The 13,525-nt window shown below is 42.4% G+C and overlaps 1 protein-coding gene across 1 annotated transcript in view; it reads left to right on the plus strand.

The window, feature by feature from the left end:
• Positions 1-396: 396 nt before the first annotated feature.
• Positions 397-13,525, plus strand: part of LOC126457726 (juvenile hormone esterase-like) — a 79,185-nt gene continuing 66,056 nt past the window's right edge. Inside the window, exon 1 of the mRNA XM_050094262.1 lies at positions 397-547. Within this exon, the coding sequence (XP_049950219.1) occupies positions 401-547 (147 nt within the window). The 5' untranslated portion in view covers positions 397-400. The remainder of the gene's footprint in view (positions 548-13,525) is intronic.

The raw sequence follows: 13,525 nt of genomic DNA on the forward strand, positions 1-13,525 counted from the left end.
GTCCAAGGGATAAGTACCTGCAGTCGCGCTATTTATATGTGTCTTCGGTGGCTCAGATGGAGAGGGCGTCTGCCATGTAAGCAGGAAATCCCGGGTTCGAGTCCTGTTCGGGGCACACATTTTCAGCTGTCCCCATCAAGGTACGTCAACAACACCTGTCGGCAGCTGAGGGTTTCAACTAATTATCATTTATTGAAAACGAAATATATGTTGCAGCAGTTATGGGAAATGTGTCTCTGAGATGTGAACATGTAAGTGTGCATCGTGTGAGGTGAGCACGCCCAACGTTTGGTATCAGAGTGTTTGAAGTGGCGTCTGAGACTTTGCTCTGCAGTTATCTCCGCCGGTATCAGAGCAGTGAGACGGCTGCCCGCCATTCTGCGTGTCAGCGTGGCTCGCCATGGCACGAGTGGGCGGCGCGGTGACCATCAGCATACCCCAGGGTGCGCTCCGAGGCCGCAGGCTCAAGACGCCCTCCGGCAGAACTTACTGCAGCTTCCAGGGCATCCCTTATGCCAAGCCACCCGTAGGACCGCTCAGGTTCAAGGTGAGTTCAAACACTTACTACTTTCAGAGCTATGACTTACAGGCAAGACAGGTAGATATGAATTCAACGAGTCGTCGATATTGAGATTATTCAAGACAAATGGAAAAGGATAGCGCACAAAAACAAATAACGACAAGAGCGCCATTTCTAACTGAGAGACCCCAGTGGGTAAGGTAGACTACCTAACGTAACCATTATCCTTGTGTAGTGTAAGAGATACAGGGCCGCTATTTTTACAATTCCGCTACTCTCAGAAATCCAGAGTGGGCTGTATTTCTTGTAAGGCAGCGAAACTTGGTATATATGCTACTGCGTTAATGCGAAACCGATTTTCTCTGGAAAAAAATTAGTTCCAGTCTTGGCCATCAGGCGAAAACCTGGAGCTGTGAACACGAGAAAGGCGTACAGAAACGTTTCTGTGTGTAGTGGATTAAGAACGAGACGTGGGAAGAAAAGCTCATACAAGCGATAAAGGCATAGTGTTGATTTAATTATTAATTGCCACCTACATAATTTGTTCAGTGTCTGCACGAGATGATACATCCGCAAAACGACGGGACAATCAACTCGTAGCAGTTCCGTGGAATATAACTTAAGTGTTCCTGTATACGGACCCTCAGATCAGGTAGCGCCAAAAGGTTTACATGGTAAAAGCGCTCTTTTAGATCCCACATGGAGTGATATCAGATCTTGCAGGCTATGTATCTGGAAAATATCTGGAGATAACACGTTCGTCCCAGGTTGCATTAAGCAGATTCTTCACTCGGCGAGTGACATGGTGTACTGCCCTATCTTGCACGAAAACAATGATTTCCTCATAGTTGTGCTCTTCCAAAGCAGCAATCACGTGCTGTTCAAGGAGGTCTCCGTAACGTACAGACATCGCGGTACACCTGACAGACCCTTTAGATCTATCCTCTTCAAAGAAGAACGCAAGCAGAATAAAGGTGCTTGTGAATACACACCACGCAGTGACATATGGCCGGAGCCATGGCTCTTCGTGCTCAACAGACGAATTGACAGTAGCCTCAGTTCGGCAGTTCTTTGTATCCACTGCTACCTGCAGTGTAAAATGTGCCTCGTCACTCCATAGAATATTGTCCGGCCACATGTATCAACTTCGATCCGTACCAGAAACCGAAGAGGAAGTTCAGACGTTCCTGCGGATCATGAGGTTTAAGTTGCTGCTCCGTCTGGATTAGTAGCTGCGCTTTAATCATAACCACGTGATATTGCCTTAAAGGCGTATGTTAAACGAAGTGTGTTGTGATAGTTGTGTGTTTAGACAGTGTCTTCTTTGTGTTGTTGGTGATGAGAGAGGAAAGGAAGAGTGTGGAGCCTGGTGCCGACATTGTCCCTTCCTCTCCAACAAAACACGCTTAATCTCCCCACATGACAGAAGGGTCACTACAAAGTGCCACATGTCCATTCTCCCTGCAACATTACCGAGGATTTGTAATTCATTCAAGACATTGCTGCATAGCTTGCTGCTCAGGAACTTCACACGACCACATCTTATTCCTTTGACGGCTAAATAATGGCAGTGAAAAGTTCTTCAATTATCAAGGTTCGAAAAGAATACCTCCGAGTCAAGCGACATCGAATATCAAGTATTGGGAGGGAGGAACTGAAAGTGACCCCACTCAAAGACCTAACTGTGTCATTCAATATGTTATTTACAACGAAAAAAAATTTCCATTCGGTTTTTGATATAGGTTAACAATTAAGTGACATCTGCGATTTTCCATTAACTGTTTGGTTCTTCAGACTACTTCATTTTGTATTTACTGGGTCAAAAATAAATGGCATCAACGGTGTGAACGCTTACAATTTCTTCATTAGCGTCCAAAATGCTGGGTGATGTTAAATCTATTCTAGAAGTAGTACTTCCTAGAATATTTGAAAATGACCTGATGATGTGGGAATATATATGCACACGGTTTAAATGCCTATTGCTATAAATTTATCACGATGTTCACGGAAATATTACCTTCATAATTCAGCACCATAACATAATATGGCGCAAACTTTGTGTGATAGTCTACATTATCTAGGCAACTTCAGGAATACTGACGTCTTTACGGTTTCTCTTTTTATTAGCCTCACACAACAAAAGCGAAAATGATAATGTCACACTGCACTGGAAACACACTTAGGAATGGCAGTTACTTTCCGAAATACGAGATCAATTAAATAAAGTCCTTAGTGGCAGAAGCAAAAGTTTTCTTATGTTTAAGACATCCGAAGGGTTTGCATATAAAACGCCATCTCAAAACTATTCAAGAATGGTTCGAAACGGATAAATTCTGTTTTATGCGAAAACAGAAATCTGCCTGTTACGGCTACTTCCAGGCGTAAGATATTGGTAAGCTTGTTGTATGTTTAAGTAAATGCATCCATTACCAGCGGAGAACTGTCACATATAACAGCCGTGAGAGAAAACTAACTGACTGCAACTGACTTTCCAGCAATTCATCTGTTTCTTACTTTACCTTTACCATAACTACAACTAGCGTTAATAAGTGTTGCCTGAAAGGACTCGACACTACCTCGATTTAGCTTCAATTTAAAATATGAAAAAAATGTGTTATTTATTATCCATTCCATTACAGTGACAAAGCCCATAAATAGAACATTTCGTTTGTTGCAGTAAAAACTATCAAAAACCTCTTCATTCCAATGGTAACACATCCCACATTAACATTATTTTTTGAACAGGTCATAACGAACACCTGGTTTTCTGTTCCATGATATTCGAACAGACCATGAACATTACAATGCTTGTTTCTGTTGAATCTTCCAGTGTGTTGTAAACTGGGCCCTTATCGCCCATGTGTAAGCTATTACCTTTGTCTTATCTCAGCTTATAGATTCAATAAGTTACAAGTACGAAGAGTTACCTTCGTGAAAGATCAGTCAAGGATATGACGCACACACTGTCAGAGAAACATGAATCAGTTGAAAGAGACGTTTCTCACCCGCATTTTCTTAAATTTTTTTTATCTTTTTTGTAGTAGTACGCACAGTACTATGCGAAAGGGGCGTCCCTCCAGCTTTAAGTGTCAACAGTGGAAGCCAACAACATTTTTATTTATTTCTGAAAACTTCCTTCCGCTGGAGAAGGGGCAACTTAGCAGACAGCCGACAAACGGTTATAAGAACAATAAATTCATTATCACGTGTTGAATTTGGAGGAAAATATTTTAGTAGATGGACAACGAATTTTACTAGAAATTAAGTCTCTGCGAAAAGAGGAGGAATGTCAATCAAAGGTAGCATTCATTTCTGTTACTTATTCCGAAGTCATGTCCATATCATACAATCCATCCCTGGTGACCGCATCTAATTTAATTCGTAAAGCACGCTACCGACTCAAGTATCTAGTGCAACACAGAATTCTTACAGTGAATCGTAAGAACGGTGACGACATCAGAATGTTTTGAAATACTTCCCTTAAAATTTTTTAGAGTATTAGGGGGCAAAATTATAGCCCTTCAGGGGAAGATTAGTGTCATAGGCTTAAATGCGTGTTACTGGACGCATTACACGTCCCTACTGCTATAATACATATGCTGGTTGTATACCCCTAGTAAATACATAATAAATGTTGTTCTAACAATACAGAGCCTACATCTGTTCTCAAAGTGATAAACCACTACATGTCCGGTGCATACAAAAAAATACTTTGAAAGCCATTCCTAATATTCTGTTACTTCACTGAATTGGGAAATTTGTAACTTTCTTCTTACCGTACGTATCGCACGAATAATAACAATTTTATTGTAGAAAATATTGTGTGATTTTCACTAGCAATAGACTCAGTTGTCGTTCCGATAGCAGCAGTTTGATTTTAGAATACTTTTTAGTTTCTCGAAGCTAGCCACTGTAGAAACGGCCGACTGAACTGACGATTAAAAGGTGTTGCTAGTGTAAAAAAAATTGAACCAAAATATTTTAGGAGCTTTAAATTTCTACATTTACATCTACATACATACTCCGCAATCCACCATACGGTGCGTGGTGGACAGTACCTCGTACCACAACTACCATCTTCTCTCCCTGTTCCACACCCAAACAGAACGAGGGAAAAATGACTGCCTATATGTATCTGTACGAGACCTAATCTCTCTTATCTTTGTGGTCTTTCCGCGACATGTAAGTTGGCGGCAGTAAAATTGTACTGCAGTCAGCCTCAAATGCTGGTTTCTAAATTTCCTCAGTAGCGATTCACGAATGAGACTCCCACCCGAGTTTCTGAAGCATTTCCGTAACACTCGCGTGATGATCAAACATACCACTAACAAATCTACCAGCCCGCCTCTGAATTGCTTCTATGTCCTCCCTCAATCCGACCTGATTGGGATCACAAACGTTCGAGCAGTACTCAAGAATAGGTCGTATTAGTGTTTTATAAGCGGTCTCCTTTACAGATGAACCACATCTTCCGAAAATTCTACCAATGAACCGAAGACGACTATCCGCCTTCCCAACTGCCATTACATGCTTGTCCCACTTCATAACGCTCTGCAATATTACGCCCAAATATTTAATCGACGTGACTGTGTCAAGCGCTACACTACTAATGGAGTATTCAAACATTACGGGATTCTTTTTCCTATTCATCTGCATTAATTTCCATTTATCTATATTTAGAGTTAGCTGCCATTCTTTACACCAATCACAAATCCTGTCCAAGTCATCTTGTATCCTCCTACAGTCACTCAACGACGACACCTTCCCGTAGACCACAGCATCATCAGCAAACAGCCGCACAATGCTATCCACCCAATCCAAAAGATCATTTATGTAGATAGAAAACAACAGCGGACCTACCACACTTCCCTGGGGCACTGCAGATGATACCCTCACCTCCGATGAACACTCACCATCGAGGACAACTTACTGGGTTCTATTACTTAAGAGGTCTTCGAGCCACTCACATACTTGGGAACCAATCCCATATGCTCGTACCTTAGTTAGGAGTCTGCAGTGGGGCATCGAGTCTAACGCTTTCCGGAAGTCAAGGAATATAGCATCCGTCTGATACCCTTCATCCATGGTTCGCAAGATATCATGTGAAAAAAGGGCGAGTTGCGTTTCGCAGGAGCGATGCTTTCTAAGGCCGTGCTGATGCATGGACAGCAACTTCTCTGTCTCAAGGAAATTCATTATATTCGAACTGAGAATATGTTCGAGAATCCTGCAACAAACCGATGTTAAGGATATTGGTCTGTAATTTTGAGGATCCGTCCATCTATACTTCTTATATACAGGCGTCACTTGCGCTTTTATCCAGTCGCTCGGGACCTTACGTTGGGCAAGAGATTCGCGATAAATGCATGCTAAGTAAGGAGCCAATGCAGTAGAGTACACTATGTAAAACCGAATTGGAATCCCATCAGGACCTAGCGATTTATTTATTTTCAACCCATTCAGCTGCTTCACAACCCCAGGGATGTCTATCACTATGTCCTCCATACGTGAATCTGTACGAGACTCAAACGGCGGTATGTTTGTACGATTCTCCTGCGTGAAAGATTTCTCAAATGCTAAATTTAAAATTTCAGCTTTCGTTTTGCTGTCTTCCGTTGCCAGGCCAGACTGATCAGTGAGTGACTGGATGGAAGCCTTCGACCCGCTTACCGATTTTACGTAAGATCAGAATTTCTTTGGGTTTTCAGCAAGATCTTTTGCTAAGGTATGACGGTGGTAGTGGTCGAATGCTTCGCGCATAGCTCTTTTTACAGCAGCACGAATCTCTACTAACTTTTGTCTGTCCTCATTCTTCCGATCTTTCTTGTAGCGCGAGTGCAACTGCCTTTGCTTCCTGAGCATTCTCCGAATTGCACTGTTAAACCACGGTGGGTCTTTTCCGTCCGTAACCCACTTTTTCGGCACATACTTGTCCAATGCGTGATTTACAGTGTGTTTAAAATTTGCTCATAATTCTTCCACGTCCATCGTACCGGAAGTAAATAAAGTCGATACATTTACTACGTGGGATGCTAACAACTGATTATCTGCTCTTTCTACTAAGAATACTCTCCTAGCCTTCTTGGCCGACTTTTTAACTCTCGTAACCATAGTCGTAATGACAACATGATGATCACTAATCCCTGTCACAACACTGACACCGTCGATGAGGTCTGGTCTGTTCGTGGCTACGAGATCTAAAATATTTCCATTACGCGTTAGCTGTTGATTTAGCTGCTCAAGATAGTTTTCGGATAATGTGTTCAAAAGTAATTCACACAACGGCTTGTCTGTAGCACCTGTAATGAATCCATAGACATCCCAGTCTATACTAGGTAGGTTGAAGTCGCCTCCGACTAATATAGCATGATACGGGTACTTCTTCGATGCAGAATGTAGACTCCCTTTGAGTGATTCTAGAACTGTCACGGTGGAGACTGGTGGCCGGTAATAACACCCCACAGTTAACTGTATTTCCCCTAGACCTGTTAAACGTCTCCAGATAACTTCACAATCACACTCTACTTCGACTTAGGCTACTCCTTCAACCTAATATTAAAGATTTTCGCCTATCTCCCATTTCTTACTTAGATTCATTTGTGAATTAGTGTTGGGGAATACATTTATTACATGTCGCTTATTCGCACTAAAGGATATTGCTGTATACCAGACAATAAGATTTCAAACACGTTAGCGTTATTATGTTTCAGAGAAATAAAATATGTTGCAATTTTGACAGAAAACGTAATCCTACCGGTGATATAAATATTGCCAAGAGTATGCCTTAAGTTCTATGATAGAGTAGATGAAGCAACGTTGCTTTTGATACATTCGGCGGTTCACATAAACAATGTATAAGGCTTTAAAGACAAAAGAGAGAGGAAAAAAAGGAGTACATACAGGCATAGAATTTTAGTTCAAAATATTAATCATGAAAATGTCTCGATTGCGGAACGTTTTTCAGGTTACTAACGAAGCGGACGATCCCATTTCCATAATGAAATCGTAAATCAGTACAAAAACCTGGAACCATACAATCGTAGCATTATTCATGTTGCGGTTGAAGCTCGCTTTTTGGCCAAGTTATAAGAGAGAGAGTAGAAGACGACAATGCCGATGGAGAAACTTCTGTGTATCGTGTTTCGTTGTTAATCAAAAAGAACTTACGTTTACTAAAGGCCAAGCCAATTCTGTAATTACAATTAATCCAGCAATGAGATCTCTCGACTGCTAAGCAGTCTTCACATCCATCAATGCGAAAGACGCTAAACCGAAACGCTATGCACTGTCTGACGCCTTCGTGCTCTGTAAACATCTTGCTAAATGCACCAAACGGTGGTTCAAGAAAAGCATTCAAATCAGAAATGGTTTTGGATGTGCGTAAGGACAACGATTGTATTGAAAGTATCTAACATGTACTCTGTTTCAAAGTCAAGTTAGTGAGACATACATTGTTCAGTCACATTAATGCGACCAACTGTTAAAGCCCTGAACAACTACCATTCGCAGCCCGGACCGTTGCTAGACGTGCAGGAGAAGAGTGAATGAGATTGTCACAGGTACGGACAGGGATGTGGAGCCGTAGTGACTTCAGTACTGTGCCTATCTGCTCTAGGGTTCTTGTCTAAGGATTCATGGCGCGAACAGCCGGATCATCTCACAGACTCTTGGTTTTGTTTGTATCTGTGGAGTACTTCTAGTAACACCACCTTTTTCCGTCGTCGCCGTTCCTTTCACAAATGACGCATTGGTAGAATGATTGTAGGGAAGCCGTCGTACGAGGTATAATTTCTTTTATCCCCGAGACGTGGTTATTTCGTGGGACGTACTCGAAACTGCAACAGTAAACCTTTCTACACTCATGCTCATAAATTAAGGATAATGCTGATACTTGATCAAACAATGCTCTGGTGGGCGGTTTGCGGGTTGAAATCACCTCGGGGTATGACCATGTTGTGCATCGGACCTGCGGTCGTCGCACGGTGGTGCTGGCAGCAGTCCATATACGCAGAGGTGTGTTGGTGCATGTCAGAGTACGGTGAAGCGCGTAAGTACGCAGACGTTTTCAGATGTGCTAACGGTGACTGTGTGTTGAAAATCGCTCAAAGAACTCATATTGATGACGTTATGGCTGGTAGAATACTAGGGCGACTGGAGGCTGGTCAAACACAGCAGGCCTTAGCACCAGCCCTCCGTGTGCCACAAAGTGTGATATCACGATTGTGGTAACGATTGCAGCAGAGAGAAAACGTGTCGAGGCGCTACAGTACGGGAAGTCCACACTGCACAAGACTGCGAGAAGACCGATCTCTCACCATCAGCGCCCGCAGACGGCCACGGAGTACTGCTGATAGTCTTGTTCGGGACTTTACCGCAGCCACTAGAACAGTTGTCTCCAGACACACAGACGACTGAACAAACATGATTTATTCGCCCGGAGACCTGCAAGGTCCATTCTACTGACCCCTGGTCACAGGAGAGCCCGTAGCGCCTGGTGTCAAGAACACAGTACATTGTCATTGCAACTGTGGTCCCAGGTTATGTTCATGGACGAGTCCTGGTATAGTCTGAACAGTAATTCTCGCCGGGTTTTCATCTGGCGTGAACCAGAAACCCCTTAATGTCCTTGAAAGGGACCAGTATGGTGGTCGTGCGTTGATGGCCTGGGGTGGGTCTATGATTGGTGCACGGACACCCCTGCATGTCTTTGACAGAGGAACTGCAACAGCTCAGGTGTATCGGGACGTAATTTTGCACCAGTATGTCCGCCTTTTCAGAGGTGCGGTGGGTCCCACCTTCCTCCTGATGGACAATAACACATGGCTCCACCGAGCTGCAATCGTGGAGGAGTATCTTGAAACAGAAGATATCTGCCGAATGGAGTGGCCTGCCTGTTCTCCAGACGTAAACCCCATCGAGCAGGTCTGGGATGCTCTCGGTCGACGTATCGCTGCACGTCTTCAAACCCCTAGGACACTTCAGGAGCTCCGACAGGCACTGGTGCTAGAATGGGAGGTTATACCCCAGCAGCTGCTCAACCACCTGATCCAGAGTATGCCAACCCGTTTTGCCGCCTGTGTGCATGTACATGGTGATTAATCCCATATTGATGTCGGGGTACATGCGCAAGGAAACAGTGGCGTATTGTACCACATGTGTTTCGGGATGGTTTTCTCATCTTATCACCAATAACGTGGACGTACAGATCTGTGTCGTGTGTGTTCTCTATGTGCCTATGCTATCAGCGCCAGTGGCGCCACATTCTGCAATTATCCTTAATTTATGAGCATGAGTGTAGTACGTACAGCTTCTGTCCCGAGCCGAGTGTTTATCGAAACACCTTCATGGTAGTTCTTACCATTCCAATCTCCAACAGCGTGTGAGAAAAATGTACATTTCAATCTTCCCGTACAGGCTCTGATTCCTCTTATTTTATTATTATTATAATCTCTTCCTATACAGACTCGGATTTCGAGGATTTCGAGGAGCAAGTTGGTGATTCAAATTTTCTAAAAGATCTCGCGACGAAAAATTCCTTTAATTTAATGACTGCCACCCCACCTCCCTTATTATGTCCATGACACTCCCTTAAGCTGTCATTCTTTTGCGTTTTTCAGCATCTTTTGTGAGGAAAGATGTCTCGAAAGAGTTTTGGAAATCCAGAAATGTATAATCAATTTGAGACCCCCTGTAGATAGCACTCATTAGTTTGTGCAAATAAATTTTCTGAATTCGTGGTACCCATGTGTCATCATAACGATTTCTTTCAGATAATTCGTTGTAAACAATAATGGACGAATAGCGCTCTCTTGGGGTACTAGTGAAATTACCTTTAAAACTCCCAATTTTTTTGATAAAGAACGACATTCTGAATTCATTTACAATGAAATCATGACTCCAATTACAAATCAGGCCCGATACTCGACAAACTATATTTTGTTCATTAAAAGCGTCTTGTTTCCGGACTCTGGATATCATGGGCGAACGGGGCAAGCTGAACTGCGCTAGATCTCCCACCGCGGGATCCACGTTGATTTTTATAGAGGAGAATTTCGTTATCCAAATTACGTCATAAGACCATTCTTCAAAGCGTGAATGACCTCTGTTTTTTTCTAGTCGGTAGGTATCTTTCGCACCTCCGGCGACTACGATGAACTACAACTGAAATACGACCAACTTGTTTCTCGTAATTTCTGTACAGCTTACAGCTATCTCATCTTGCCTTTCCACTTCTGAGCAGTTTTAACTGAACCACTATTCCGCGAGCGCTTAACTCAATATCCACAATTTCGACGTCCGTGCGAAGATTAAAAGGCGAAATAATACTAGCATATTTTGCCGTGTAACAATTTCGGAAGACCTATTTCAGTATTTCAATCTTCTCGTTACGCACACTTTAGCTTCGTTCAGAGTTTGGTTGACAAATAGGTTTTGACTTTTTTTGCAATCTGATTTGACCAATTTGTTTTCATAACAACTTTCTCACCCAGTTATGTGCCCTTTCCATCCCTCACACCCTTATGCAGCTCTTACTTGGGTGAAGCGTACGGGGTAATGCATTGAGTTTTTTCCATTTGTGCTCCACACCATCGTCATTAAAGCTTTATATTTGAGATTAACAGTTTAGACACTCTGCGATGTGTCTCCTCTGTCCTTACATACGAAAAACAGTTTGCTAAACTTTCAAAACTTCGTTTAATACCAGATGTCTTACGATATTGGATTCGCTCCCCGGCGTCAACTGTTTCGAAAATTTCGAGTCTGTAAGTTACTAGTAGGTCTGAGACATAACCACCCCATTGTCTGGAAATATTTTTCAGACAAAGCATTCCAAATAATCTCAGTCGACTCACTGTCTGTGGTACCAATTTGAATCTATGACTCTTTCATTATACGGGTGGCAAATTGAAGACCCTCCCTTATCAACAGCATGTACCGGAAACTTACAATATTCGGCATGTTGCCTCTGAAGCGCTATGTCACTGCAGCTCCTGACGCAGGTGAAGCATCCGATTATCAAGTTCGGGCCACCTTTGACGTTAAACTTCTCCCATATTACTTCATAATCGGGCTCTGTAATGAACTTGGTAGATGTTGTCATATTCTTTACGGCTATAAGCAGGCCATCATCAATGACATTTCACCTATCGAGTGTTATACGGGGTGTTTCACAATTCATGTTACACGCTTCTAGAGGTTGTAAAACGGTAATGTTTCGCATAGGAACTCACGTCCGGTAATGGTTCGTTTCCGTATTACAAGCAGAACGACATGTATACATTTCACTTATATTTATTGTGATGTGACAACAGCTGTTCGATGTGATGGCCACAGCCTTAAAAATGGTTCAAATGGCTCTGAGCACTATGCGACTCAACTGCTGAGGTCATCAGTCGCCTAGAACTTAGAACTAATTAAACCTAACTAACCTAAGGACAGCACACAACACCCAGCCATCACGAGGCAGAGAAAATCCCTGACCCCGCCGGGAATCGAACCCGGGAATCCACAGCCTTACAATCCGTTAGCGTGTATGTTGCTATGTGCCATATGATGCCACACTGCCGGCCGGGGTGGCCGGGCGGTTCTAGGCGCTACAGTCCGGAACGGCGCGACCACTACGGTCGCAGGTTCGAATCCTGCCTCGGGCGGGGATGTGTGTGATGTTCTTAGGTTAGTTAGGTTTAAGTAGTTCTAAGTTCTACGGGATTGAAGACCTCAGAAGTTAAGTCCCATAGTGCTCAGAGCCATTTGAACCATTTTTGATACCACAGTATGCTTACTGCCCAGCAGTCACTTGACGCAGTGCTGCACCGTGGCTCCTTACAAATTATGCAGAGTTCTGCAGAGTTTTGCAGCTTCACTCGTGATTGTAGTCAATACACTCGAGGTATGAATTGAAAAACGCCTTCAGTCACAATTTTTCGTGTTTTATTCAGTACACGATGCATTTAGGACCCTGTGGGTCCATCGTCAGGTGTAATTCGCCTTAATACATGCTTTATTTGTTCTCTTGAATGCGATGAAGTAGATATTCCTGTCACGAAAAGGTTTGATGTTAGGTTATGAGTTTCTTAAGTCAGACGCCGAAAATATGTGTGAAATAGCGGAAAAGATGAATAGTGTAAGTTTACCAAATAATCCAAGAAAAGCGTTTTTAACATTTTAGCAACAGCGTAAGTCTTTTCCTCCATCGTTCTCAAACATATCACTTCATTCACTTCATTCAAGTGGCACATTAGCAAACACATGTTTGTTAACACTTCACAGGTGGTAGTGTACATGGTGTGGTCAAGGATGAATTTTTCATATTTCCAAAGATATAATTATTAAACAATTGACGTATGCAGAAAACAATTTACATATGCAGGAAATAACTTTAGAACAGATCATTTTACATCGATTCTGGTGTTTTGATTTTGTGGAGGTAAATCTCCAGTTGTTCTAATAAATTTAGGGTCTTACCATTGGCTTCATTACGTAGTACTAACAAATTGTTTTCTACACTGCTGATGACATGTTTCTTTTCAAAAAAACTTATGCTCTTGCTAAAATGTTAAATACGCTTTTCTTGGATTATTTGTTAAGTTTACGCTATTTATCTTTTCTACTATTTCGCACATATTTTCCGCGCCTGACTTACGAAATTCATAACCTAACATCAATCCTTCTCGTGACAGGAACATCCATTTCATCTCATTCAAGATAACAAATAAAGCATGTGTTAAGACGAATTATACCTGAAGATAGACCCACAGGGTCAGAAATGCATCGTGTACTAAATAAAACTCGAATAATTATAACTTATGGCCTTTTTTAGTTCATACCTCGACGCTACAATTGCATTGTTTTGAACATACGAATTACTGCATTATCATTTTGATTTTCATTAATACCCGTGAGTAAAAATAAAGTCCTTAGATGGTGTTAGTGTGGCTGCCGTTATCTAAGATCTAAGAAGACAGTCTTCGCTGAATGTGGGACATACCCCAACCTCTGGCCATA

This window comes from Schistocerca serialis, chromosome 2 (genome assembly GCF_023864345.2).
Source record: "Schistocerca serialis cubense isolate TAMUIC-IGC-003099 chromosome 2, iqSchSeri2.2, whole genome shotgun sequence".
In the NCBI taxonomy this organism is placed as follows: domain Eukaryota; kingdom Metazoa; phylum Arthropoda; class Insecta; order Orthoptera; family Acrididae; genus Schistocerca; species Schistocerca serialis.